At 58.6% G+C, this 27,768-nt stretch overlaps 4 protein-coding genes across 11 annotated transcripts; 1 reads left to right on the top strand and 3 right to left on the bottom strand.

Moving 5' to 3' along the window:
* Window positions 1–1,281: 1,281 nt before the first annotated feature.
* MTA2 (metastasis associated 1 family member 2) lies at window positions 1,282–9,536 on the bottom strand. 3 transcript variants are annotated; one of them, XM_027579414.2, is made up of 18 exons: window positions 9,248–9,536; window positions 8,439–8,506; window positions 7,927–8,020; window positions 6,204–6,321; window positions 6,007–6,070; window positions 5,709–5,787; window positions 5,308–5,410; window positions 5,015–5,114; window positions 4,682–4,870; window positions 4,504–4,578; window positions 4,322–4,380; window positions 4,034–4,131; window positions 3,772–3,911; window positions 3,261–3,489; window positions 2,968–3,057; window positions 2,577–2,695; window positions 2,323–2,471; window positions 1,282–2,108 (listed from the first exon to the last, which is right to left on the bottom strand). In XM_027579414.2, exons 1-18 carry the CDS (start codon window positions 9,273–9,275, stop codon window positions 1,943–1,945), a joined length of 1,968 nt encoding a protein of 655 aa, XP_027435215.1. In that variant the 5' UTR covers window positions 9,276–9,536; the 3' UTR covers window positions 1,282–1,942. The 3 variants fall into 3 exon arrangements, with proteins under 3 accessions (XP_027435215.1, XP_027435214.1, XP_027435216.1); XM_027579413.2 differs by having other exon boundaries at window positions 5,709–5,826; XM_027579415.2 differs by lacking the exon at window positions 9,248–9,536 and adding an exon at window positions 8,850–9,103 and having other exon boundaries at window positions 5,709–5,826.
* Window positions 9,537–10,075: 539 nt separating this feature from the next.
* Window positions 10,076–20,085, bottom strand: EML3 (EMAP like 3). 6 transcript variants are annotated; one of them, XM_027579407.2, is made up of 22 exons: window positions 19,917–19,938; window positions 18,929–19,100; window positions 18,587–18,847; window positions 18,339–18,452; window positions 17,192–17,259; window positions 16,899–17,022; window positions 16,502–16,672; window positions 16,231–16,300; window positions 16,031–16,141; window positions 15,681–15,776; window positions 15,129–15,284; window positions 14,825–14,966; window positions 14,217–14,368; window positions 14,008–14,133; window positions 13,797–13,928; window positions 13,276–13,343; window positions 12,020–12,108; window positions 11,851–11,948; window positions 11,631–11,718; window positions 11,012–11,110; window positions 10,586–10,716; window positions 10,076–10,504 (listed from the first exon to the last, which is right to left on the bottom strand). In XM_027579407.2, the coding sequence occupies exons 1-22, from the start codon at window positions 19,936–19,938 to the stop codon at window positions 10,301–10,303; spliced, it is 2,694 nt and encodes an 897-aa protein (XP_027435208.1). In that variant the 3' UTR covers window positions 10,076–10,300. The 6 variants fall into 6 exon arrangements, 5 of the variants coding, with proteins under 5 accessions (XP_027435208.1, XP_027435210.1, XP_027435212.1 ...); XM_027579408.2 differs by having other exon boundaries at window positions 10,301–10,504; window positions 18,587–18,844; XM_027579409.2 differs by lacking the exon at window positions 19,917–19,938 and having other exon boundaries at window positions 18,339–18,414; window positions 18,929–19,069.
* A 222-nt stretch (window positions 20,086–20,307) lies between these two features.
* ROM1 (retinal outer segment membrane protein 1) lies at window positions 20,308–22,657 on the top strand. Its single transcript, XM_027579416.2, has 3 exons — window positions 20,308–21,355; window positions 21,751–21,997; window positions 22,114–22,657. Exons 1-3 carry the CDS (start codon window positions 20,766–20,768, stop codon window positions 22,330–22,332), a joined length of 1,056 nt encoding a protein of 351 aa, XP_027435217.1. The 5' UTR covers window positions 20,308–20,765; the 3' UTR covers window positions 22,333–22,657.
* A 127-nt stretch (window positions 22,658–22,784) lies between these two features.
* B3GAT3 (beta-1,3-glucuronyltransferase 3) lies at window positions 22,785–27,294 on the bottom strand. Its single transcript, XM_027579417.2, has 5 exons — window positions 27,039–27,294; window positions 25,725–25,899; window positions 24,151–24,511; window positions 23,680–23,970; window positions 22,785–23,298 (listed from the first exon to the last, which is right to left on the bottom strand). The coding sequence occupies exons 1-5, from the start codon at window positions 27,118–27,120 to the stop codon at window positions 23,200–23,202; spliced, it is 1,008 nt and encodes a 335-aa protein (XP_027435218.1). The 5' UTR covers window positions 27,121–27,294; the 3' UTR covers window positions 22,785–23,199.
* Window positions 27,295–27,768: the final 474 nt, after the last annotated feature.

Here is a 27,768-nt window from a genome sequence, read left to right on the forward strand (position 1 = left end):
AGATCGCTGCGGCCCCGTGAGTCAGGCTTTCCTTCCGCAAGAGTGGGCTGCGTGGGGGCGCCTGGGTGGCTCAGTTGGTTAAGCGACTGCCTTCTGCTCAGGTCGTGATCCTGGAGCCCCGGGATCGAGGCCCGCATCGGGCTCCCTGCTCGGCGGGGAGTCTGCTTCTCCCTCCGACCCTCTTCCCTCTCGTGCTCTCTCTCATTCTCTCTCTCTCAAATAAATTTAAAAAAAAAAATCTTAAAAAAAAAAAGAGAGAGTGGGCTGCGTGGAGTGTAGGCCACGAGGCGCTAGAGCCACCAGCCCACTCCAGGCATGCGGTGGGACCTACCACGGTGGCAGCAGAGTGAAAACTGTTGGAAGAAAATGCTGCTTTCCCCTGACTGGTATAGTGGTCAATTCCTCCCGATGCTGCCCAGGTGTAAGCTCGGAATGGGGAGAGTGAAGGAGCTGGTGGGGAGGCCCCAGGGGCAGAGAACAGGAAATGGAGATAACTCTCAGACGGGCTAAGAAGCTCCTGCTGTAGTTATTGGCCCGCAGCTTTGGACTATGAAAAGCACACTGGACCTGAGGCAGACATCTGAAGGTCTGTAACCTTAAGCAAGTCCCAACGGCTGAGGCTGTTCCCCTATCTGTAAGGAAGTACAGAAGGAACACATAGTAGGCCTAACTTCCTGTACATTCTTCAAGGGTGCTCCTCCTGTTGGGCCCTGCCCAGGCTTCCGTTTCCCAAACCCAAGAAAGCAGGAGACAGTTCTAGAGCGGGTCTGGATATCAAGGCAGGCGCTGAGGCTGGTCTTAGGAATCCTTGAGCAGCAATCTGTGCAAATATACCACAAAGCTGGGTGGCAAGAGACTGCAGTATCCCCAAGGTAGGTTACATCTTGCCCTGGCCTCTAGCAACTCCCAGAATTTCCTGAGAGGTAAGGGTTGGGAAATAAAAGGAAAAGCACCTTCACACCTCCCTCCCTTCCTGTGGAAGCCAACCACCCACAGTCCTCTCGTTCCAACTGTTCTGAATGAATCTGTATGTATCTAGAGGAGCTTGGGTTCCAGCACCACAGGGATCTGGGGAGCAGTTTGGGCCCCGGGAGAAAGCTAGCTGAACAGGCCGCCTGTCCATGCTGCCTCTCTCCTAAAGCCGTTCCCAGGGCAAGTCCCATCTGTATCTCCTTTATTATCCTTTGTCCTTTATTTTCCCAATTAAGACACCACTCTCCCCACTACCCCCACCCCCACCCCCACACCCCCATGGCAGAGAATAGCTGAGCCGGGAGAAGCTGAAGAAAACAGCTTTTTATTTGTTACTATAAGAACCAATTACAGAATCCGAGGTTAAAAAAACGGACAAAAGATCTTTATTTCTGAGAATTGGCGTACAAAAGGCGGAGGAGGCACAGGGAGGGAAGGAAAAGAGAGAGCATGGGCTGGGGTTGATGCCAGCTTAGGGGCCTCCAACTCCAATTAGGAAAGTCCGGACACCGGACAGGAAGAGAAACCCCCATTAGAAAAAAAAAAAAAGACAGACATGGCAGTCATGGCAGTGCACGCCCCCCTCCCCCAACCACCACCTCCTATGGATTTACTCTTCCCCTCCCCCATCCCCTTTCACAAAGGGAGGCAAAATTTTTAAAAAACTAAAAAACCCTCCCCCCAAAACTGTCCAAGACAACTGTGGGTCCTACCCCCCAAAACAGGCTAGGTTCCCACAATGGGTCAAGTTCCTGCAGTGTGCCCTCCACCACCAGGTGTGGAGAAGCGTGCGAAAGGGACAAGCCTCCAAGTGGTAACACCAGAGGGCGCCCAACCCCTCCAAAGACACACTCACTTGCTCCCTCCCTCCCTCACTCCTCATTCCCTTTGATATTAGAGGGAAGGGAGGTTGGATGCCCTGGGCACCCACCCTCTAGCTTTCAGCCCACCTCCCTTCCCCCACAGATGCTCAATCCTCCAGGACAATGGGCTCATTGGTGCTGGCAGGATGTGAGGGTGCAGACAGTGGGACTGGGGGCCGCACTGCAATCAGTGGTGGCTTCACCTTCAGGGGCAAGTTGGGCCGGCGGGCAGCTCGCCGCATTTCCAGATGGGTCAGAGCCTTCCGCAGGGCCCTGGCCAGGAAAGAAGAATGGAATAAAAAAACGAAGACTCTCGAGGTGAAACCCCACATTTCACATTCCAGTTCTGCCTTCCGGCCCATTCTTTCCTGACATCCCCATCCTGCACCCAGTCTTGCTGGAGGCGGTCTTGCTCAGAACTGCTATTATCCTTACCCACCAATCTGGGTTGTCAAGCTCTCAGCCCCTCCCATGGTGGCCTCCCTACCTGGTATCCTTTGTGGCCACAAACACCACAGGATTGGGGGCATCAGCTGGGTTTAGTTTCTGACGCTTGGCTGCTGGCTGTGAGCTTGAACGAATCCCTGAGGCCAGAGGCCTTCCATTGGCAGAGAAGGGAACCCCTGCTCCTGCCATCTGGGGGGGGGGGGGGTGGGCAGCACAATGAGAGAGGACTCACAGATTCCAATCAGAAATAAAAGCCCACCCAATCAGCCTGGCCCACTCCAGCTGTCAACTCACAGTTTCATAGGCCCGTTTCACCATAATGCCCCCCAGACCCCGGTTCTGGGTCAGCTGGTTTCTGTTGATCGGTGTCTTGGTACCCCGAGGTGTTTTTGGTTTCAGAGGCGCCTGGGCCACTGCCATGAAAAATGTAAGAGAAAACTCAGAGAACTTTCATGCTTTCTCTTCTCTATGTAGTTTCTTTCCCTGGGCATCCCCAAAAGCAGTGATGGGGGGAGGGGTCTGGCAAGCAATTAGCACGAGTGTGACCTTAGCATTCACTACGGACAGCTTATGAGAACCGTTATTCACGTACAAAAGTACAGGCTGTTAGACTAAATCTCTTTGGACTTTGACAGTGAAAGGATGACAGAGAACCTGACACCGCCTAACGGGTTCCATCCCCTACCCAGATCTTTGACGATGGTTGCCAGCGGCAGCCGCACCAGAGGGTGAATCTTCAATGGAGTCTTCGCAGCCTTAGGAAGTCGAATGGAGCCTAGAGAACAAAGAAGGCGGCTCTTGAAGGGGCTTCGCTATTCAGGCCTCTCCTACGGCCAGGAGACACATCTACTCTCCTACCCAAGCGCTGTGGCCTGCTATCCCTGCTGTCATTAAACATCCAGAGAAACACTGGTTTCTGCTCCGCTTTCTGGCCAGAGCATCCCGACCTGCCACTAGCCCCACCACTCCTGCCCTTACACTCCGCCTTGATGGCATTGGCATTGATAGGGGCATAGGGTCGTCGGGCAGCCCTCCTCGGCTGTAACAGGTCCCTGCACATGCGTCTGGCCAGACGGGTCAGCTTTGTGGTCTGGAGCAGGAATGTTTGCCTGTTCTTAGCCAGCAGCTTGGCCCGGTTGGCGCTGGTCGTATAGGGGGAGAGACTTTGGGCTTCAGGTCTAGACAAATGACCCCTCGAGTGTGGCTCCTGGAAGAAAGACATGGGAAAAAGGGAGAACCCAGATGGGGCACTGAGGCTCTCCTTTCTTCCATTCTCTGCAAAAAGCAATTTATTCCTGCCTGATCTCTTTACTGCCATCCCGGCCTACCTGTCTCTCCAACCATCATCGAGCAGCCCCTCCCCACCCACATACACATCACACCATCACCCATCCATCACCATTTAAGGGGTTGGGTATTCGTGCCTTCACCCAAAGCTCACATCACTATGCCTACTGCTCTCCCCTACCTATTCCCCATCAGTCCTTACTGTTGTGCCCCGAGCAGCCCCCTCAAGCTGGGTCGGGGTCTTCAGTCCCCCATACTTCTTCCAGTAGATCCAACAGGAAGCACAGAGGCGGCACTGCATGTTGGGTGGGCCCCAGGCATACCACTGAGCAGACTGTGTGGCTGCAGGAGCATGGAGAGAAGGGGGGAGGTTTGGGAAAAATACGCCACCTGAGCCCCTCAGGTCCTTGGGCCAGAGAAGACCTCTCCCACCCCCAACATCCCTATCCTTCCCTGGAACTCACTGTGGCAGCTCTCACAAGTCAGGCCCTTCTGGAATCCAGCCCCGTTCATGCCAGGTTTCGAGCCCACAGAGATGATCTGGTTAGGATTTGGCTTAGTACTAATGGGAACAGTGTGGGGAGAAACCAGGAACTGGTCAAGGAAGAGAATCCCATTTCCACCTCGTCTCTATCATCATTTGACTCTTTGACCCTGACTCCTGCCCACTGCCAATCACTGAGAAAAGCATGAGTTGGGGGAGAAGGGAAAAAAAAGAAAACACGCCAGCCTCCCCCACCTACCACACTTACTAGGTAGGGATATAGACTTGTTTTAGTTTGCTGTCTGCCTCAGCAGCTTTCAATCTTTTCTGCAGGAAGGGAAAAAAGAAAAAGAGAAGGATCAAAGCATCTCCGCAGGAGGATGTCATCAACTCCCAAAAGCAGAGGTGAGCAGGAGGCCCCTGGTCCAGCCTTCCCAGCCCAGCCCGTACCTGCTGAATATAGCGGTCTGTGGTTTTCCACATGTAATAAAACTGGACTATGCTGGCGAGTGACTTCCAAGGCAGCTAAGGAGGCAGAGGAAAGAAAGCAGAACTGGCATCTGACCCCAGGTCCTGGTTCCCTCACCTGTCAACTCTTCCACCTCTCCTCCCAGCCCCATCCACTTACAAAGTCCTGGCGAATATCATTGAAATCCTTCCCATACTTCTCCAGGGCCTCCTCAAACAGCATGGCCTCTGAGGCAGACCACTCCTCCATCTCATCCCGACATAGCACCGGGCCCCCCTGGGGCACCAGGGTCGACATGGCTTTAGCCAAGTCATAGCCGTTCCTCTGCAGCGTATCCATGGCATGGAACTACAGGAAAAAGGTAGGAAACAACACTGATGGCCCGAGCCCCTCCGCACCACACTCTCAGAGACCCTTCTCCTCTGCTGTCTCCGGGCTCTGCAGGTCCCCACAGAGCCCAGCCTGTCCGACTGCCCAGCCGCCTCTGCTTACCAGGGTGATATCTCGGGAGGCGGCGGCTGCGCTCATGTGCAGGCTTGGCTGCCGAATGGAGCTGCTGCAATCTAGGGCTCTTGCAAAGGTGCCCACAGCTCTGAGGGAGAGATTGAGAAGTCAAGAGGGAAAGAAGAAGGCATGAGTGGGCTGAGGAACTAAGCCAAATAAGGAAAACACCCATGCCCAAAAAAAAAAAAAAAAAAAAAAAAAAATCAAGTCCACCTCTGAGAATTCGGTGCAAGATGTCCACACCGCCCCCAGCCCATCTTCCCCATCCACCCACCCCTCACCGGGCCACCACGAGAAACTGATCAATCTGCCGGTCTGTGAGAGGGTTGTCTGGGTCCCAGACCTTCATCTCCATCTTCTGTTGGTTCCGATTATCAGATTCTCCTGGGGAACAGGGCGATGGCAACATCAGGGACAGGGAAAGGAGGATAAGTGTCTTGACACTCACAACAGCACCTCGTTCCTCCTTGTCTCCTGCCTGGACTCCATCAGCCATCTCAACTCTCAGACTTCTCTTCCCAACTGTGCTCATTTGCCCCTCTCAGGCTCCCAGGGTCCCATCCCATCAGGGTGGCAGCACAGAGCCATGAAGACTGTGCAACGTGCAACTCCATGGCACACCATTCACAGACACTACCATGTTCAATGACCCGGTAGCCATACAGTCTGTCCTGCTGCTTACCCTCTGCCAGGCGATCTGGGATCTCAGCTTGGTATTTGCAACCAACTCTGATCTCCCCCTGATCAGCTAGAAGTGTCTTCTGCACAGGGTCAAACACCAGTGAGTAAAAAAAACAGTCCTGGAGATGGGAAGAAAAGGTAAGCAGGCAGCAGTCCTCAGAGGCAGGGGGCAGTGGGGAGGATCCAGAGTTCCCAAGACAGGCAGTCTGTCAACCTATACCTCATCACAGTTCTACTTTCCTCTGGCCTCCTCTCGGGGCATACCCACCCTGCTCCTTCTCCCAGCACCTCTTTCTCACCTCCTTTTCCAAGTACTGGCTCAAGATGTCAGTCTCATTCAAGAGGGTCACACTGCATTTCCCCCTACAGAAGAGAGGTCCAAAAACCCTGGGTGAGCTCCTCATTCCCCGGCCACAGCATCTCCAATACACCACCCCCTCCTCTCCAGCTTCTAAAGAAGTGCATGCAGGCCACAGTGGCCCGGACTGTCCTATACCGTATGTGGGTGGCTGGTAATGATTCAAACTGCCGAGAAAGAAAAAGCTCCCGGTGCTTCAGCTGATGTCGCTGCTGCTCCGACACCCCGGGCTGCTTTGATTCCTCCTCAAACTCCCCTGGGAGATGAAGGAGAAAGAAGCCAAGTCAGAAACTAATTCAGAAAGAAGCCACCTTGGAAACTCTAACCCAGGGAAAACACTTCCCATTCCAGCTGGCTTCTTCACATTCCCCGGGCATCTGCCTCTCATACCCTTAGCCCACCAGCTTTCCCGCTTAGCCCTCTTCCCCATTATAGTGCTCCCAACTCCCCATCGCTAATGCCTTGGGAATAGCTGCTGAGAGTGCAAAGGATGCCACAGATACCCATCCCAAGCCCAGGTGCCAATGCTCAGACGCCACTCATAAAGCACAAATCTGCCTACGTTAGGCCCGGCAAGAATATTACACTCGTCTCTCTTGCTAAACCAGCCTGAGGTCCAGAAACCCAATAAGGTGAAAAATCATCACACAAGGTTGTGTTTACCAGTTCTTCTTTTCAGATTTCAGGAGTCTCTTTGCTCTTAAAACAAAATGCAACCCTAACTACCCTTCACTGTCCACTTGGCTAATGATAGTTTGTTTATGGGGCTTCCAAGGACAGTACCTCTCAAGCCAGTGCCAATACCTTCTTCCCCAGGCACTGCAACTTTGCCCTGAAACCTTGGTGGAAAGGGTTAACTTGGCCGGGGGCCAACCAAAGAGGGAGGGGGCAGGACAGCCACGGGCCCAGGCTCATTGGTGCATTGTTCCCAACCTCAGGGAGAAGGGGGGGGGGGAGGTGGGGGTGCCACAGGCTCCACCCCTCGCCTGTGCGCTCCGGAAACCCTGTGCTAAGGCAAGGGGGGGAACCACACCCCCCCACCCCTTCTGATTGGACAAGGCCAAGGTCAGCCCCTGCCAGACGGGGCTGGAAACCCCAGAGGACCAGAGAACTTGGTTGGTAGGCCTAGCTCCTCCTTAACCCCTTCATGCCCAAAGCCGCCTGAAAGAAGGAAAATAATCTCAGAAGGAGAAACAAGAGGAAGAGGAAAGAAAGCCAAAGCAGGAAAGGAAAAAGAAACAAAGGAAAACTGAAGGAAATATGTTTTTTAAAGGAATATGAAGGCATAAAAAGGAAGATAGGACAAAAAGGAAAGAGGTAAAATGGAGCAGTGAGAAGACAGAACAGGTGAGAAAGAGGAAAAAGGGCAAGAAAACTTCCCTAACTGCCTATTCTCTCCCTTCAATGTATTCTCACTACCTTGTGATCACAAAATTAGGCGGCTTCCCTGTTACGCAGGCTTCTAAGTACAAGCTCTTCCTCTTCAACCTTGACCTTTACAGTCACCACGCATTGTCTCAATGTACCCAAAACTGTGCCCCAAGGGTCTTGCTTCTCTAAACCCCTTCCTCATCCCCTATTTAAATACTATCATCTCTTTTACACCCATCATTCAGATACACACAGTCACACACAGGCCATTTTCTGGCTTTCCTTATCTTGGTCTCTCCACCCTGCTTCCAACCCCAACGTGTAAAAACAGGCCTCCCTCCACAGACCAGGCATTTCCCACCCCCAAACTCACACCCCTGCTTTGGGCATGCTACCAGGGGAAACACCTGCAGGGACATGCCCCGTCCTCAGATCATGGGGAGGGGGAGTCGGGGGGGTGGGGGTGAGGTGGGGGTGCGAAGACACTCACTGGCATTGCTATCAGCCAGGCTGTTGAGGCTACTAGAAATGTCCCTTCGCCGGAAAAGGCACACAACCTTTGCCTCCACGTTTCCATTTGCAGTCTAAGGGGATAAAAAATGGCAGTTAAAATTGGTCATTTAAAGGTGGAAACATATAAAGGAGAAACTAACAACAGTGAATAAGGTTCTAAGGGGTGTAAGTAGAAAAACCCAAGAAATTATGGATAAAGAGACTTCCACTTAAGGACAGACTTCCAAACTTTTTTTTCCCCAGACTGTCCCTTTCCTTAACCCCCAAGAGATAGACCAGGAAAGCTCCCACTCAACTCTCAAAAGCCTTTCCTGAATACATCCAATGAATGAATGAATGAATATGAATGGGCAGTTAGGATAGGGTTGGTTCCCCACCCCCACCCCAATGGCTTCCACCTGAAGTTAGTGACCTCAGAAGAAAAAAAGACACCCCCCCCCCCCCCCGGGGAGGCAGGGCAGGACAGGGGTGGGACTCTGCTCCACTCACCTTGTTGAGCTCCTCAATCCGTCTAACCAGGTAAGGATTGCTAGAAGAATTTTCAAAATAGACGTAATCTGTAGGAGGACGTGGGGAAGCGTCAGTAAGATCAGAGGTGATGGGAAAGCCTGAGCACCAGGGTAGGAGAGAAAAGCAGGCCCGCAAGGACGAAAAGGGTAAGGGTCCAGGTAGAGAGGACGCAGAAATGTGGAAGAGGGGAGACTGCGAGAAAACAAGGGGTTTCCCCCACCACCACCCCTGACCACCTAGTTCTTTTATCAAATCCTTCACTCAAAAGTGAGCCTTAAGGAAGAGACGAGAAGCAGGGGGTCCCCCTACAGTCCCCACAACTCATTGGTGGAGTTGCACCCCAGTCTCGGCCGAGCGAGCAGTTGTTGACTCCAGCGCAGGGGCCCTCACCTTTTAGAACCCAGGCGCACAATGACGCCCGGGGAGGGGGGGAGAGGAAACCTCCCGTCGGCTCCCGCTCAGGTGGCAGAGCGGTCGCCTCGGCCCCCCCGCGCCCCCTGCCTGCCCTGTCAGTTCCCTCCGAACCACTTTCCCAGGCCCCACTCGCCGACCCAGGGGCCCCCGAGGCAACCCTGAGAGTGCCGTCGGGGCTGCCCGCAGCCTCTCCCGGGGCCGCGGCGCCTTCCCCGCACCCTCGCTCCCCGTGTTCCCGGTTCCGGTTCCGGTCCGCGCTCGGGACCACGCCGCCCCAGGCGCGGCTCCCCGCGCTGCCGGGTGCCGAGCCTCTCCGGCCCCGGACCCCGACCTCTCCCGCCCCAGATCCCGCAGCCCCTGCGCCCGGTACTCACCCCCCACCCGGTACATGTTGGCCGCCATGGCCGTTCCCGCCGCCGCCTCCGGCCGCACAAAGGGGTCCGGGAGGCTCGCGGGGGCAGGGCTCGGCTCGAAGCGAAGCCCCAAGCGCGGAGCTGGCGCTTCGCGGAAGTCTCGGTCGGGCCCGCGCAGCCGGCACCTCCGCTGCCTCAGCCGTCGCGGTTCATCCCGGCCCGCGCGTCGCCGCCGCCGCTACCACCTCACGCCCGGGACGCCGAGGCCAGCGCCGGTCCGCTCGGCCTCTTCCGGAACGAGCTCGGTTCCCGCCGGACCGGAGCCAAGCTCCGGCTCCCCGCCCCCCCCCCCCCCCCGCCGCTCGCCGAGCCCCACCAGACGTTGGGCTCTGCCGGCCGCCGGGAAGGCTTGCCCTGCCCGCCTCGGGGTTCGCCTCCTTCCGGAACACCTTCGGCCGATCCGGAGAACAAGGCCCGGCTCTCGGCTCAGGTCGGAGAGCGAGACCCCAGAGATCGGCTACTTCCGGAAGAGATTCGGCTCCCTCCGGCCAACCGCGGCCCGGCGCTCGGTTATTTCCGTTGCAGCTCGGCCCCTCCTCCGAGGGCGGGAGAAGAGTTGGGCTTAACCCTCTCCTCGCCGGAGGCCTGCAGCTCCTCCTGCGGCCCCGAAAGACTCGCGCGCCTTTGCGCTCGGCCGGGTTATTTGCAAGCGGCTTTAACTGTTATTTGCATGAGTGGCCTACGCTCCCCTACCCTTTCCAAACTCCTCTTTTTCTTCATCGCCACCCCTACAGGGCCCCGGAGGCGCCCAGCCGCGCCCCACAAAAGGACTGGGAGGCGACTTTGCTTTTGGTTTATTGCCCCTCAGCAGGCGGCGGGAGTCAGGGCCCAGGCTGGGTCGGCCCGGCTCAGCCAGCGGGTCTCTACAGTGTGTGCGGGGGTGCCATTCGCCCCCTCCAGGGAAACGCGCGATCGGGAATGTCTCGAAGTCCAGGAAAGGTCGGCCCCTGGTCCTGGGGGCTTCGGGTGGGGCGGAGCCGCGCCGCAGGGCCGGTGGGTCCCCTCCCGCAGCGGTCAGACGTCGAGAGAGGAGGCGGGGGACAGGGAGGGGGTTCGAGAGGGCGTGGCGGGCGCCGGCCCCGCGCCCCCAGCGCCCAGCACTCGCCACTGGAAGATGCTGGCGTCCTTGCCGCCCAGCGAGATGAGGTGCGAGTCGTCGTGCGTGAACCGGACGCTGGTCACGTGGCTGCCGTGGCCGCCGTACACGAGGCTCGGCGCCTGGGCGGGAAGGAAGACCGAGTTGCGGCGGCCGCGGAGCCCCCGGCCCGCCCGGCCCCCAGAGGCCCCGGGAGGCCTCACCTTGGCACGCGCGCACGGGTACTGGAACAGGTGCACTTTGCAGAAGTCGTCGGCCACGGCCACCACGCGTTCGTTGTGGGAGCGGCACAGGGAGTTGATGTCGGTGCCATCCGAGCCGTCTGGCCACACGCCTAGCACGGCGGCCGTTCTCAGTGCGGCCTCCTCCCCGTGGCCACCCACGGCCCAGGGCCGCACGGTTTCCGACGCTCAGGCAGCCGCGGCCACCCACCGGCCGCGTTCCAGGCAATCCTTCCCAGTCCTGACAGCCCAGGGCCTGAGGGGCCTCCCCCGCTGGATCTGCCGGTTTCTTGACAGCCACCCCTCCACACATGCTCTGCATTCCGAGCCCAGGGCGGGGTCCACCTTGCCTCCCACCCCATCCCACCCCACACCACCCCTCCCGCAAGGTTCCAAGGCCCTGCTCACCATAGACGTGGAAGCCTAGCACGCAGGTATAGGTGGCCCACTCCCGGTCTCGGCTGTCATAGCGATTCCTCAGGAGCTTGCAGCCTCCAACCACGTCCCCTGGGGAGAGAGAGCCCACCCAGCTCAGCTCAAACCCTGCCCTCAGTCGGGAAGACACCGGGAAGGGCAGGCTGGAAAGACCGGCTTGAGGTAGTGGCATGTGATCTGGTCACCCTGGCAGCCCTTAGCCCAGGACAAAACCCAGCCCCATGTGCTTCCTGAATTCTTGCTGAAGTTCTCCTAACAGCTTCTCATCAGTTCTTCCTCCCTAGATAAGTCAATCCCTTCACACCTGCCCTTGAGACCCTTGTCCAAAACAACCTCTTCCTAGTACATTTTTCAACTCCCTCAAGTCCTCGCGTGGAAAGACACGGTGTAAAACTGTGTGGGGGTTTCCCAAATCACAGTATTTCTCCTGTGTGTACAATTCCAACCCCATCTCCCCCTCCCTACGTAACAGCCCCTCCACCTGGAGTTCCCTACATACTCTCCTTCAACCGCTCCCAACCAGCAGCTCCCCTCAAACAAATAAAACCCACCCGGTTACCCGTTCCCCATGCTCTCCCCTACTTTCACTCACAGTAAAGGATCTCATAGTCCCCGGAATTGGACATGATGAAACTCCCATCCTTGGACCAGTCAAGATGAGTGATGAAGCTGGAGTGACCCTAGGAACAAGGGTCAAGAGACTAAAAATGTAGCTTCCGTTTCCCCTCCCCAGATCTCCCTTAGTGCATCAGACCCCTTCAAGGAGTTTACCTGCTATGGCAATGCCCCACCCTCCACCCCAGCTTCCTCACCACACAGCGGCCAAAGCGGCTGGACTTGGCACCATCACTGGAAACGCTATAGATGTAGATCATGTTGTCATGGGAACCGATGGCCAGGTACAACCCATCTACAAAGACAGTCACTCAGAGAAGGAAGGGCCAGGGACAGGTCTGGGTCCAGGGTCGGGGAGGCTCCCACCTGGGCTGTACCGGACCACTGAGAGCTGCTCATTGCCGTCAGTGATGTCCGACACGATCTCACGGGTCTCTGTGTCCAAAACCAGCCACCTGGAAGGGAGGGGGTGGAAAGCAGGTGTGAGGTTACCTGTCCTGGGCAAGGTGGAGGTTGCCAAGTTGGAGAGTCTCAGAGACACTGGCAGAACAGCTGTGATGAAGACAAGTTGCCGCTGCATCTTTTTTTTTAAAAAAGATTTTATTTATTCATCTGACAGAGAGATAGAGCACAAGCAGGCAGAGAGGCAGGCAGAGGGAGAGAGAGAAGCAGGCTCCCCACTGAGCAGGGAGCCTGATGTGGGGCTCGATCCCAGGACCCCAGGATCAGGACCTGAGCCGAAGGCAGCCACTCAACCGACTGAGCCACCCAGGCGCCCCACATCTTTTCTTTTTTTAAAAAGAGAGGGTTGGGGCGCCTGGGTGGCTCAGTCGGTTGAGCCCCTGCCTTTGGCTCAGGTCCTGATCCCGGGGTCCTGGGATCGAGCCTGGGATCGAGCCTGGGATCGAGCCCAGCATCGGCATCGGGCTCCGTGCTCAGCGGGAGGCCTGCTTCTCCCTCTGCCCCTCCCGCTCCTCATGCTTTCACTCTCTCTCTTCTGAAATAAGTAAATAAAATATTTAAAAAATAAAAATAAAAAGAGAGACGGAGAGTGGGGAGAGGCAGAGAGAGAATCTTAAGCAGACTCCATGCCTAGCATAGAGCACACACAGGGCTCCATCTCACTACCTTGAGATCATGACCTGAGCTGAAATCAAGAGTCGGACGCTTAACCAACTGAGCCGCCCAGGTGCTCCCCCCCCCTCACTGCATTCTTAGGCTAGGAAACCGGAAGGGGCTAAGGAGAAATAAAGGCTGAGGGGCCGAGATGCCTCTAAGAAAGGAGTACAAGGGCCGAGTAGGAGGACCTTATAGAGTTGTAAGCCTGTCACTTCCCCTTGTTAGTCTCTCCCATACCCCTCCTATCCACACTGCTACTCTATCCTAAGCGGCCACCTCCTCCACTCCGGGCCCGGAGGAGAGAGTGGTTGAGTGATGATGGTTGCCACAGGAGAGCAGGGGAGGCCCGGGCTGCAGAGAAGAGCACTGGGAAGGTGCCGCTGGGGCTCCTGAGCAGGCAGCAGCCACACTCCTCCCTGCCACCCCCCCCACACACCCCCATAACCGGGGAACCCTTCCCATACCTCCCGCTTTCCCCTCCCAGGAATCCTGGCTCCTCTCACCTCCCTGTGTTCAGTCCTACGGCCACAACTGCCCCACTGGGGTGGAAGTCAGCACAGAGACCAGTCTCCTGGGAGGGGGGAGAAGGTGAATTCAAGAAGATGCCTTTCTAGTGAAGGTTCCCGGATGGACACCTCGTCATGTTGGTAACACCAAAGCCTTCTCCTCCCAAGGATGAGACGGGGAGGAGAGGGACAGTAGACCTGGGGTGGAGGCAGGGTGTCACTGGAGCCTAAATGAGGCGATACTCAAAATATTTAACAACCAGAACTGAGCTGGGAAGCTGTGCTGGAGAGTAACCATTTGTTGCTGGATCGAGGGGAGGTCGGGGGCTTCAGGGGCAGTGCTCAGGGGGCACGGGAGGCATCTGCACAGAAGGATGGAGATTTTAGTAGCCCGTATAGGCATACCAGTACAAACTGGCGGCCTCTGGGGAGAAGGGAAAAGGATGTTGGGGAAGGAGTGGCGGCCACAGAAGCCATGGTGGGCGTGGCACTCGGGAGCCAGGGACGCGGGGCTCTACCTTGAGGTCAATGCTCCAGGCCAGCGCATGGCCCTCCCCATCCCACAGGCAGAGCTGCCGGTCGTGGCCACAGGTCAGGAAGCGGTTCTGGAAGGGATGCGTGCAGAGCCCCCAGAGCTCATCCGTGTGGCCCTGCAGCAGAGCGTGGGCTGTCACCTCTGCCCCGCCTCAGTAGCTCCTCCCCCACCCCAGGAGCCCTCGGCCCCCCAACCTGGATTACAGGGGAGAAGCCCTGGGCCAGATCTCCCCTCAGCAACGCATTCTTCGTGGTTCCCACCAGCAGCTCGGAGCCCAGCCCCTCCGCAATGGCCCGCACCGCCCCGAAGTGTTCAGGAATCTGTGGGATGGTGGTGGGAAGTCAGGGGCCCCCTGGCCATTCCTCTTCCTCCTCCCTCCCCCCGACCCCAGCCTAGCCCTCACCTCAGCCTCCTGGAGGGCCACCAATCCCGGCCCCCACTGGACCAGCCGGCGGTCCCGTCCACCACCACTCAGCACAGTCCCGTCCCGCCGGAGACAGAGGGCAAAGATGGAACCTTCATGAGCGTGGGCCTGGGCTACAATCCCGTAGGTCTCTGTTGGAAGACATGAGTGGCTCATGCTGTAGGCGTGCCAGGAAGTGGGGAACTCGAGCAGCCCTGGCCGTCGCAACAGAGTAATAACTCCCAGCTATTGAGTACCTACTGAATACGGTCTCTGATCCTCGGCTATTCTTTTACCCAGTTTACAGACCGGACAACCGAGGCCCAAAGACGTGAGATAACTTCCTAAAGGCCAAACAAGCAGCGGCAAAACTGGAATGTGAACCCAGGATCTGGCAGACTCCAAAGCCCCAGCCCTGCCCCTTTGCCGTGGTGTCCCTACCCTTCTAGACGGCCCTCCTCTAAGAGGGCCTCCTTGGGGCCCACAGACAACTATCAACTCTCACGGTTAAAAAAAAAAAAAAAAAAAAAAGGAAAATCCTCTTCTCTGTTCCCACAGACCCTCTGGGGTACTAGACTTCCCAGCAGCCACCACCCCCAACCACGTACCTTTGGCCCCACCCCTGCCTGGGGTCCTGGAATCTGAGAGGCTCCGCCCCCAGGTGAGAATGTTCCCCTCTGAATCCCCAGTGAGAATGTCTCCATCCCGGAGGAACACAAAGCAAGGGATAAACTTGGGTTTCTTGTATTTCTGGGGGAGAGTCAAGCGGAGAGCAGGGGTCAGGGGGAAGGGCAAAGACTGAAAGTCACGGACCGTCGCCGGGTGGGGAGTAGTAGGGTCTACAGCACTCGGACCAATCCTCCCGCCTCTGTCCTGTCCTCCCGCACCACCCCGCACCCATCCACGCCTCACCCCAAAGACACCCTGTTTCCGGGTGAGCGTCCCGTTCCCAGGAAGCCCTGCTCCTCCGCTCCAGTTCCAGAAGTGGACGTGGGATTTCCCGCTGGTGACAATGCAACTGCTGTCACGAGGGCTGAAGCCAACGGCCAAGACTGAGTCATTTGTACTCTGAAGGGAAGATAACCAGATTCAGCCACCCGAAGCCCTGAGCACCCTCACTTTACGCGACTCTTCAGTGTGCATCCTGACAGCTGGTCTGCTGAAGGCCCGAAACCCCAGGACAAGGCTTCCTTCCGGACCCAGACCCTGGTCCCCTAAGAGCACCCCTCCCAGTCACTCATGATGCCAGGCCCACCCTAATGCCTAGCACGCGATGGGTCCCTCGGGAGGCCAGAACTTCCAGAGCTCCCTTTCACAGCCTCAGGGAGGCTAAGAGCCTCGCTCCAGGTGACCCAGCCAGAAATGAAGTCAAGGTATGGGGAAGTCTGGAGTTCGCTGTGCACTCCACTGCTCTTAGCTCCCTAGCCTCAGTGCCCCACCAGGCCACCGGGACTCGCTCCTCACCTTGATCTCAGCCAGCTTTGTGCCTCGGCTACAGTCCCACACTGACAGCATGTGCTCATTGGAATCATCCACCACACAAAGAAAAGCACCCTGATCCTGAGAACGGGGGACACATTGGAGGGGCTGAGTGAGGCCTAGAGGTCTGTGGGCTCACAGTCATTAGGCACGGGCTGCCATCGCGGGTTGAGTGGGCAGAAGTGGACACCTGTCCCTTTCTCAGGAAAACCGGCTGGGTGGGGTTCAGGAAGGCCAGAACTTCGGAGGCGTCCTGGTGAGGTGCAAGAAGGAGGTTCCTGGGCAAGGAAGATGGCGGGGGGGGGGGCTCTAGGGAGGCTTTAGGGCCAGCTCACCGCCACTGAAAAGGCCAGGGCTCCCACACCCCGCTCGAAGGCCCCCAGTCCAATCTCCTGCAGCTTCAGCAGGGTCTCTGAGTCCCAGACGTGAACCACCGGCTGCAGGGGCTGGTGGAGTCAGAGAAGGGGTCAGGGACGTGAAGGAAAGCCAGGCTGGAATTTCATCCTGTCTGCCTGGTGTTTGACTTTGGCCTTACCTTTCCATCTTTATCCACTCCAGCTGTCTGTCCTGAGGCTACACGAACACCATCGGGGTGGACGGCCAGGCTAAGTAGGGGAGGAGACGCTCTAGGGGAGGGGGTCGGTCTCTCATGACCCCCCAGGACACTTTCTCCATGCTTGGAGAGCAGCAAGGTGGCAGCTTCCCTCCTGCTTCTCCACACCCGCCCCGACCCTGTTCCTGCCAAGCCCACCATCCCCACGCCTAGGAGCTGCCCACTCCCAGGCCCCAGGCCCCAGGCCCCTCACCAGCGAACGCAGTCCGTGTGGCCCCGGTAATGTCTCTGGCCGCCACCTCCAGGACCCCCTGGGCCTCCCTCGGGCCGGTACAGCACCACCACACAGGCGATAAAGTAGACCACCTCCCCAGAGCGCAGCACAAACAGATTAGAGCGGGAGTCACGACCCCTGTACCCATAACTGGAGTGGGGATCCCGGTCAAGGAAAGGGTCAGACCAAGGGCAGAATGAGGAAGAGAGGGGGCAACGAAAGAGCTTCTGGCTGGCAGCACCGTCGGCAGAGGATGGTAAGGGAGGGGTCAGAGGGCTTCCTGATCCCGCAGACTCAGGGGGAAACCATAAAGAGGGGGTGGGGGGTTCCCAAGATGGGGAACGTGGCTCCCGTGGGACTGGAGGGGGCAGGATACACCCAGTCAAGGCTGAGGGTCTCCGGGGGTGGGCCGCTGGGCAGCTCCTCAAGGCTGCGGATGCCAGACGGGATGTACATGGTAATGGGGCGGCCACGAAGGAACATCTTCACTGAGATGCCTTCTACAGAGAAAAGGGGGGTGTCAACCACCACCCTGCAGCCTCCCTTTCAGGAAAGCCAGAGCAGAACTCTACCCACCACACCTCACAGGTCCCCCACAACAGCTCCTGGGGCTGTAAGCCCAAACCCCAAGTCCGTCATCCCAGTTCTTCCAGACTCCTCTGTACATACCCAAATTATAGTTGCTCCTCCGAGACCCAGGACCCCCGGGGCTGGAGAGGGGGTCTTTCCCCCCACGGCTGTTGGGAAGAGAGAAAAGCAGACGGAGGGGGTCAGGTCCCAAGACCTAAGTGGGAAAGGGCAGGACACAAGAAAGGAGGTTCCTCTAGAGACCCAGTCACCTCTGCTGGCTTTTAGTCTGCATTCGGAGCATTCAGGGCCCCAGGTAGATGGGGACTTTCAGCCCCATGTAAGAGATGAGAAGGTTTAGGCTAAAGGGGCAGAGCTCACGGCACGAAGCCCTAAAGCCTGGTGAGAGGCAGGGCGGCATGGCAAGGAGGGGCCCTTTCCTCTAGACCACCAGCTTCTGGCTGGCCTTTTCATTTCTCCATCTGTAAAATGGGACCAAAGTGAATCCAGAATGTACACCAGCCCTGCCTTTCAGGGATCTGGGAGGTAAGCAAGAAAGTCCTTATCTCGCCAGAGGACAGCAATAGGTGAATTCCACAAACAGCTGTCCCTAGATTATAAGGTAGTAACATCTCTTCAGAAAATAAAGGAGATCAAGGACAAAATTCGAATAAACACTCAGGTGTCCTGGGGCCCGTAGGCACTCCGAGACAACTACACTCAGCCACCAGAATCTCCCCTTGCTCTCTAGAAATAAAGCCTGGTAGACTGGGGCAGGGGTTGGGGGGGGGGGTGGCGGCGAGCTGAGGGGTAGAGCTAAAACTCTGAAAACAGCCATCCATGAAAATGAAAATCATGAGAGCTTTTGGTACCTCTTAGAATCTTGGAAGGTACGTGGTGAAATGGTAGAACCAGAGTCAGGAGGAGTAGGGTTCAAATCCTAGCTCTAGCTGTGTGACCCCAGGCAAATGACTTACCCTCTCTGAGCCTGCTTCCTCACCTGGACAATGAACCGCATGAGACCACCTACCCCCCAAGGATGTCGTGGGAACTGAATGAGGTGGAGGAGGTCGAGGGTTTAGCACAGAGCCGGGAACACAGCAGGCGCCCCAGGAGTGCTTGTTCCTTTCTTCCTGTTGGGCAATGAGGTCCCCCCACCCCACCCAGGGAAGTGAGGTGAGGGATGTGGAAAGTCAAGAGCCTGTGCCTGGGGTGGGGCGGGGAGGGGGGCGGGGGGAGCCTCGCCCACCTCTCTGTGCTCCCTGACCGCAACAGCAGGTTGGCTGAGGAAGCTGCCTTCCGGGAGAGTTTCTGCCGAGGCCGCTCTGAGGGGGATGAGGAGGAGGAAGAATTTCTCCGTGGCCTGGTAGGAGCATAGTGAGCAGGTAAACATCATTCCCTCTGCTCACGCTCCCCAGTCCTCCACCCCCCCAACCCCACCCCACCCCACCCCACCCCACCCCACCCCCCGGCCAGGCTCTGCCACAGGACACTTACGTGTCAGCACGCTGTGGGGGCTGCACAAGCCTGAGGACCCCCGGGGGGCCGGGGGAGCCAGTGCCACTGCTGCTGCTGCCCCCTCCTTCAGACTGGGTCCCACCAGGCTCTTCGCTGCCCCCCTGGGGGGCTGGGGGCCCATTGCTCAGGCCAGGGGGTCCAGCGGATGGCTCCGTCTCTGCCTCTGTCTCGGTCTGGGTGCCCCGGCTCACCAAGGAGGGGCCACATGTGGGTGGCAGTCCTGGGGGCGCTGCAGGGCTGCTGGGGAGACAGTGAGTCAACCTGATGCCCCTAAGAGGTCCCTGGAAGGAAGAGGAAGAGGGTGTGTGACAACAGGCATACCTGTCCCGTGGCATAGCGGGCGTGCCAGGGTCCTGCAGGGGGGTGGGGGGCGTGTGCAGCCGCAGCAGGCGGAGGGCCTCTGCCAGGGCTGCCTTTACCAGCTCCATCTCCTTCTCCTGCACCTGAAGCCGCCGGCTCAAGGACTGCAGGGCCTCCTGAGCAGGGGCCTCACCTGGGAAAGGGGCAAGAAGCACTCAGAACGGGCCCACCCCCGAAGAAAGGGGTTGAGGGGATTGTCTTCCCCCAAGTTTGCATTTGTCCAATAGGACTACCCCCTTCAAGCAGCCCCAGGCTTGGAGGCTGGCCCAGAGGGGAGGAGACGGGTGGTAGAGGATCAAGGGCCTCCTTCTGGCAGGGCGGGCGAGGAGCCTGGCAGAGCTCCCTTCCTGCTGCTGTCTCAGCCTCCGCAAAGGCAGGGAGTACCATGGAGTACCAGGGGGGAAATATGGAGTACCGCCCAGGAACGTGGGAACCACAGAGGGAGGCGCAGTGCGGGAGAAGGATGATCGCCCACCGCAGAGCAGACTCAGGTCTCCCGGGAAGGCAGAGAAACTGAGGAGGGGGAGCGAAAGAGGAGGGGGACACGAGACTACAGTCATCTGTGGGCTCAGAGGACCAGGAGAAGAAATAGAGAATGACCGGACAGGGTATCAGGGGAGACGGAGTCATAGTGAAGGTCCCAGGGTAACGGGTCAGAAGTAAAACGACCCGAAAAACCAGGGGAAGAGGCCCAGAATAACACAGGGGACAGAGAAACATCGAGGGGCCCAGAGTAACATGGGGAGTGGATGACGTTGAGGAAGTTCGAAATGACAGTAGGAGATCCAAATAACTAGGGAGAGCGACCTGAGAAACAGTGGAGGATGCTCAGAGCCCCTGAGGCCGAGGAGCACGCGGGGACGCCACCAGACAGCCGTCGGGCACTGGCAGCGGCCGACCGGCCGGCGCTCCGGGAAGGGGCACGCCGCCCGCCCCGCCCCGTACTCACCGGGCCCCCCGGCCCCGTCCATCCGGCCCCCGGCTTGCTCCGAGCGGCGGCGGCGGAGGAGGCTTCTAAGCCGCCGGGGCCATGGCTAGGGAGAGGGGAAAGGGGAAGCACCCCGGGGCGCGCGCGCACGGGTGCCGTGCCACCCCCCGGGGGCGCTGTCGGGCGCGGGGAAAGGACCTGGAGGGGGCGCTGTGGGGCGGGGGCGGCAGGCTCCGGGGCCCGCCGGGGCCTCGGACTCTCCCGGGGCCTCTCTCGGCTCCCGGGGGTGGGGTGGCGGGGCCGTCCCGGGCCCCAGCGCCGCGGCACAAACAGGCGCCGGACGCGGAGCCGCCAGGAAGCGCGGGAGGGGGGGCGGGACGAGGGGGGGGGGGCCGGGCCGCCTGGTAACCCCTCCCTGTCCGGGCCCCGCCGCTCGGGACCCAGGCAGGGCCAACCCGCTGACCCCCGGGCCCCTCCGGGCCTCCGCCCTCCAGGCCCTTCCGGAATCCCCGCCCCCGGACTCCCTGGGGTCCTCTCTGGTCTCCGTGCCCCCAGCCCCTAGCCCCTAGGGCCAGAGCCGACCGGCCCCTCCCCACTTCCGCGAGGGGGCAGGGGCGGGGTCACGAACTGGGCCCCTTGCCCGGGGGCGGGGCTTTTCCTAAGGGGCAAGGCCAAGGCATCTCGAATTGGGGCTGGCAGGGGCCGGGGCAGCGGGTTATTAAGACTGGCGGGGGGGGGGGTGCGGATTCCCAGGGTATTGGGGTCAGGGTGGCATTAGCCCAGCTCAAGCCGGTCTGGGCTGAGTCAGCGTCGTGCCGCGGCCAACCCTCGTCCCTGACAGCTCTGCTTTCCCTTGGGCGGAGATGGGAGATGGCCCCGGTGTTGCCCCTGGTGCTGCCCCTCCAGCCTCGCATCCGTCTGGCACAGGGCCTCTGGCTCCTCTCCTGGCTGCTGGCGCTGGCCGGAGGCCTCGCCCTCCTCTGTAGCGGGCACCTCCTGGCCCAGCTGTGGCACCTCCACACCTTCTTGGCTCCGTCCTGCCCATTTGCTGCCCTGCCCCACGTTGCCCTGGCAGCCGGTGCGGTGGCTCTGGGCACAGGGCTGGTGGGTGCGGGAGCCAGCAGGGCCAGCCTGGATGCGGCCCAATACCCTCCCTGGCGAAAGGTCCTGGGCCCACTGCTGGTGGTTGGCACCGCTGGGGGCGGGGGTCTTCTGGTCCTCGCCCTGGGGCTAGCCCTGGCTTTACCTGGGAGTCTGGACACCGGGCTGGAGGAGGGCCTGGGGACTGCCTTGGCTCACTACAAAGACACAGAGGTGCCCGGACACTGTCACGCCAAACGGCTGTTGGATGAGCTCCAGCTGAAGCACCACTGCTGCGGGCGCCACGGGTACAAGGACTGGTTTGGGATCCAGTGGGTCAGCAGCCGTTACTTGGATCCCAATGACCAGGACGTGGTTGAGTGAGTGTTTTGTTTCTCCCCTCCCTCCACTTCTCCTGGCCTCCTTCCCCTCCTTCGCCTCCTCCTCCCTTAAAACCCACCTCACCCCACAGGCAATAAATAGAGCGTAGTGACTGAGAGACTTGGTTGCAGTTACAGATCTGCCGTTTATTAGGTGTGTGACCCAGGGCATGTTACCAAACTGCTCTGGGCCCATTTCCTCCTCTGAAGAATGGATATAATAGGACCTAGCTTACAGACTTATTGTGACGATAAATGAATTATGCATGCCTCGCACACGGTAAACCCGTCAGCAAAGGTCTTTCAAGTTTCCCTTCTCAACTCCTGAGCCGTGTAGCTTCTCCCCCAGGCCTCTATTTCCAGACATCCTAACATCCCTGCCCCTCCCTTTGCAGCCGGATCCAGAGCAACGTGGAAGGCCTATATCTGATCGATAGTGTCCCTTTCTCCTGCTGCAACCCCCACTCGGCCAGACCTTGCCTGCAAAGCCGGCTCTCAGAGCCCCACGTCCACCCTCTCTTCGATCCCCGTCAGCCCAACCTAAACCTCTGGGCCCAAGGATGCCACAGGGTGCTGCTGGGGCACCTGCAGGGCTTGGCGAGCATGCTGGGCAGCATGCTGGCTGTCACCTTCCTGCTGCAGGTGAGTTAGCAAAGTGTCTGAGGGCTCCCTCCATCTGGACCCCCTCACTGCCTCCAGCCCTGGCCCCAGGAGCAGTTGACCCTCCCTGACCTCTTTCCCCCTGCCTTCCCCCACAGATTCTGGTGCTCCTGGGCCTGCGGTACCTGCAGACAGCACTGGAGGGGCTTGGAGGAGTCATCGACGGGGAGGGAGAGACCCAGGGCTATCTCTTTCCCAGTGGGCTGAAGGACATGCTGAAAACAGCATGGCGACAGGGAGGGGTGGCTGACAGGCCGGCCCCTGAGGAGGCCCCACCAGAAGAGGCACCTCCTAAGGAGGGTCTACCTGAGGCCTAGTGGCCTGAAGCTTCGGGTGGGGACTGGGGGAGGGGGGAAGGGGAGGGATGGACAAGACCGAAAACCTCACAACTCCTTACCAAGGCTCCGGGTCGGGGAGGGGTGTCCCTGGGATTAGAGGAGGGGTTAAGGATAGTCACGGAGCTGGACTGGCGGCGGCGAGAAAACTCGGTGTCCAGGGCCTAGCCCTGTGGCCAAGAGCCACCGGGGAACAGAAGGCACCTAGGGTGATGGGAAGGTGATGTGGGAAGGACTGGAGACTGGTCCTGGCACACAGACTCAATAAAGCTTTTGGACTGAAGCCACTGATCTTCCTCTTCCAGGGGGTGGGGGGCCCTGGGAGAACTGATTTCTGTCTGATAGAGAAGCCAGGACGCCTAGGTGTTGATTCTGGTAAGGATCAAACGCGAGAACCAGACACGCGCAAGGAAGGAAACCAGAGGCCCCTCCAGCTTGAGATCTTTTATTCTGGAGGTAGGACGGGGGGTCCGCATGCTCAGGTGGGGAGGGTCCAGCCCAGCTCCTCCAGCCCCCCAGTGCATGCCCAGCCCCAATAAGTTACCCAGTTGCTCAGCAGCCCTCCCTCCTGAGTGTCCGTCCTTCTGCTCCGCCCCAGACGGGGCTGACCTGGCTCAACACAAGGGCCGCTTGTCCCCCCCCCCCCCCCCCCCCCCCCCCGTGGGCCAGTGCCACATGGCAGGCTGGGGGAGGGGAGATGCAGCTGGGCCACGCCCTGGGGCTGAGGGGGCAGAGGGGCCGCCCCTGGCTCTGAGGGGTCAGGATTTGGAAAACTGCATCCTGGGCAGGCCAGGGGCCCAGTCCCCCAGGTTCGTGCCTGGCGCGGTGGTAGTCAGGGTGGGGCTGCCATCACACCTCAACGGCTGGGTCTGAGCCTCGGCCCTGCCGCTGTAGCTGCTCTTCCTGCTTCATCTTGGGCTTCTCTGTCCGCGTGTGCCACACCAGAACCTGTCCCGGGAGCGTTTCAGTTAGAGCTGGACCCAGCTGTAATGAGGCTTCTGGGGCCCTCAGCGTGGAACGGATTCTCTCACCCCCTCTACACACGCAGCGTTGGCCACAAAGTGTGAAGGGCAGGGGCCTTTAGTGCCTTCAAACGGGGCCTCATCCCCTTACCCCCTCTGCGCTACGTGGGTGCCCAGGAGACCTCTTTCCTTCCCTGGCTCCCAGCTTCCCCTACAGGAGAGTAAGCAAGGTTGAGTCCAAGCTCTGGAGGGTCCCTCCTGGTTCAAACACCCATCCTTTGATCCTCCTCCCCCAAGCCTTACTCCGCTTCCCCCATCACCATTCCCTATCCCAGATCCAGGTTTCTGCCCACCTCCAGCTCCTTACCCGAGTGCAGTTAGCTGCCCGTGGCTCCAGGTCCTTGGGATCCACGAGGTGGCTCAGGAGACTGCTCTCCAGGTGGCCCCGGGGAGCAGTGGCGTCAAACTGGGCACTGGGCTTAGCCAACAGCAAGGGCAGGGCAACAGCAAATCCTGCCATATCCACTGGGAAGGGCCTGCTGGGCTCCCATGCTGTGTGGAAGCCCACAACCCGGCCATCCTGTACCCGAGGGCCCTCAAATCGCAGGCCGCCCACCAGCCCCACGGGCCACACTGAGACACCACGGGTCCAGCGCATCTAAGAGAGGTCAGGAGAGAAGAAACAGACAGGGGGTGGCCCAGGGGCAAGGGAGCAGCAGGAAGGGCCGCTGAGGCCACTCTGCCCCACTGCTCCCCCTCCTCCCACCCGTAACCAAGGCAACCGGGGCGAGGCTGGCCCCCCCTGCCTCTTTCCCCATCCCCCCACACCACGGCTCACCTCCTCAAAGAGTTCCCGGCTGTAGGTGTTGTCATCATCTGCAAAGTACACAACCCCCCGCGAGCCGGCTGGAGGGGGGTCCTTCTCTCCCCCCACAGCGCCCCCTCCGCTCCGCAGCCAGTCCAGGGCCCTGTTCCGTTGCTCTACACCACGGGGCCGAACCCAGCCGGGCTCACCCTCCCTGAGCCGCTGGGCCTTGGGGGTGAGGACCGCCAGGTGTGTGAAGAGGAGGCCCGAGGCAGCCAGCAGCCGGGAGACCAGCGGGGTGGGGCCCTCGGCATCCTCCACCAGCAGCCAATGCAGCCGGGGCACCAGGCTCAGTGTCTGGGACAGCCGCACCAGCTCCGCTTTCTGCACCAGCCTGCAGGGGGAAAGATGGAGGGGAGGGCGAGGGGTCGGCACCATCTGCTCACTCCGGCCCCTGCATGTAGCTTCTCCTGGGTCCCTTCCAGTAACCCCCATGGTGTTTCCCAACCAACACCCAAACTCCCCTTCTTGTCTGTCAACTTCACACTGTGCTCACCTGCCCTGTTCCTGCCGCCCATGTCCGGCAGCCCCCTCAACCTCAGGGCTCTGGCCGTGGGAGACTACAAGTTAAGGGTACAGGCTTTGGAATCAGACAGATCTGGGTTTGAATGCCAGCTTGGTAACTTAGTAGGAGAGACCCTGGGGGAAATGGGTCAGATCTCCCCACGCCTCAGTTTCCTTGGCTATGAAAATGAGAATAACGGCACTTTACAACAATGTTGTCTTAAAGATTAAATTATAATGACTTTCTAAAATACCAGGAGGGCCAGGTCCTCTTTCTGGGTTTCCAGGTAGAGAGATTTAGAGGAGCCCTTTGCCTCATTCCTCTCCAGGGGAGGATTTGCCTGAGTTTAGACAAGAAACTGGGAAGGTGTGGCCCAGTCTCTTCTAGGCTTCTTTCTCCTGCAGTTTGGTCTGTCTGCCCCAGGGCTGGTGCCGTGTGTGTGGAAGGGGACAGGGTCTAGAGCTGCCTGTGCCTACATGGGTCAGCCACCTGATTCCAGGGAGGTGTTCTAAGGCTCTTTAGCTATAGATCCAAAACCATGTTCCCCAGTTGGTTTGTACCCAAAAAAAAAAAAAAAAACTACAATAAAAAAAAAAAAGTAAAGCCCTTAGCACAGTGCCTGGTAGAGAATAAACACACTGTAAATCATAGCTGGTGTAATTATTTCTAGACCCTAGTATGACTGTAAGGCCAAGCCCTTTCCTATTTCAATTTAGTCAGGGATCCTCAAACTTTCTCACCAAAGGATCCCTGAGAGAGAGAGTGAACTCATGGGCAAGCTCAACATTTCTTTGAAACTTTATTGTTCTATCTTAAAATTTGTTAGGAACTGTGTATTCTATTTCAGAGTATACCCCTGTTTTACTAGAAAAACAACCCTTTTCCCACAAATCTTTGAGGAAAGAGAGGTGTGGTTCATTTATCCTGTCATTTGGCGTGCCCTAGTTTGAGGTACATCACCTGGCCCAGTGCCTCCCCAAACTCATCATCAACCCCAACCTCCTGGCCCATGCAGGCCTCTGGGATACACCAGAGCCCATACCTGGCGTAGGTGGGGGTAACAACATAGATAGTAGGCAGGGCCTCAGGTTCAGGGGGCTGGGCAGGGGCAGGGGGTGGACGGCGGAGATCGGCTTGCAGCTGGGAAATCCTCAGATCCTTCTGCCGAAGCTGCTCTGCGGCTGCGCGCAGGGGAGGGAGGCAGTCACATGGCTGACCTGGTCCCAGGAAGCAGGAATGGGGGCAGAGAACCACAGCATGTTGAGCATCCCAAAGGGGCATAACCTTCTTGTTCAACTCCTAGCCAGTGCAGGAATCTCCTGACAACCTCCCGGACAGCCTCTTCCACACCCCTGATTGGGGGGTGGGGGGAAGCTCCTGGCCTCAATCAGCAGCCCCCTCCAACTGCAATCAATTCCATCTGTTACAGCTTTCACTCGGATATTGAGCTAATCATCTGCGTCCATCCCTTCTACCTGCTGATCCTAATGTTGCCTTCTGGAGCCATAAAGAACAACTAGATCTTCTGAAACAGGGCTGTCTTTTAAATGCCTGAGGATCAAGCCCTAAGCCCTGTCTCTCTGTGTAAGAGGCAACGTTCCATCTGTTCCCTTGGCTGTGTGACCAAAGACTCATAAAATTCATTGATTCTGTTATTGGATAAATATTTATTGAATGCTCCACGTGGTAGGCACAGCCTTAGGTGCTGGGGATGCAGCAGGGAGCAAAGCAGACACGGTCCCTGCCTTCATGGAGCTTTCAGTTTAGTGGCGGAGGCAGACACTGAGCAAAAAAACAAATTAGTAAAATCATTACGAATTGTGATAAGGGCCACGAAGGAAACACGTAAGACAGAGAAAAAAGAGAATCCAGAAAAAGAAGAGTTACGCTAGCTAAGGTGGTCGGGGAAGGCCTCTCTGAGGCGGTGACATTTGAGCTGAGACCTGAAGCATGAGAAAGCGGCGGCCAGGAAGAGCAGGGAGAAAAGCACCGCAGCCAGAAGGAAGAGGTTAAGAGCTTGAGAGAGCAATGAGCGTGGGCTTTCGAGAAACTGTCATGCAGCCAGTGCGGCCGGAGCAGAGCGAGCGAGTGGGAAAGGGAATGGGGTTGGAAAGGCTGACGGCCACAGGATCATGCGGGGCCTTGCGGACTCTGGGAAAGAGTCTGCATTTCATCCGAGGTGCGGCGGGAAGCGGCGGTGCATCCTAGAGAGGGGAGAGCGCCGGCGGCCGCAGAGGGCTGTGGGAGGGCCGAGCCGGCTGAATGGTGTCTGCGCGGGGGTTCATCCCCAGGGCGGGATGCACGGCGGCGGGCGCCCTCGGGCTGGCCCGCCGCACCCCCGCCCCGCCCCGCTCACCGAGCTGCACCAGCGCGTAGAGGAGGCCGGCGATCGACACCAGGAAGTAGGCGAGAAACACGTTCTTCAGCTTCAGCTTCATGGCCGTGTCGCCGCCGGGGCAGGCGGGGTTCGGGGGGACTGGGGGGTCCCCGCCCCCCACCCGCCAGGCTGGAGACCCCGCCCCTGCAGCGGCCCCGCCCCGTGTCCCGCCTTCCCCACGCTCCGCTCCACCGGCTCGCGCGAGCTCGGGTTCCGCGGCGCCCGCCAGGGCCCACTTCCGGTCAGTCTGCACCCCACCCCTCGGGTTAATTTCCGGTCCCTCCGCCTAGTTCTGAGAACCACGGGAGTGGGTGACGTCACATCCGGCGTGGCGAGCTCGCGTGGCGGGCAGTGAGAAGCCTCGTGGGAGCGACTTTGAGACCTTCCCCTTGAACTCCAGTCCCTGTGCGCAGATTTCCTTATTTTCATTCATTCATTTTTCAACCACAGCACCCAGTAACAGTTCCCCAAACGCTTGTTACACGAATGAATGAAATCTAGGACTTCTCCCGTGCCAGGCCTGTGCTCTGACGCATCGCATTTCTCACTCTAATCCTGAGACAGGTGGTATTGTCCCCATTTCACGGACAAGTAGCCAAGGTTGACAAAAACTATGAAATTGCCACTATGTAGTTTTCTATGCCCCTTCTAGATACCTGTCTCCAAAATCTGTACCGCTTCCTCCGACCCACGTTTCTCAAACGTATGA

The sequence above is a fragment of the Zalophus californianus genome, chromosome 11 (genome assembly GCF_009762305.2).
Source record: "Zalophus californianus isolate mZalCal1 chromosome 11, mZalCal1.pri.v2, whole genome shotgun sequence".
NCBI classification, from domain to species: domain Eukaryota; kingdom Metazoa; phylum Chordata; class Mammalia; order Carnivora; family Otariidae; genus Zalophus; species Zalophus californianus.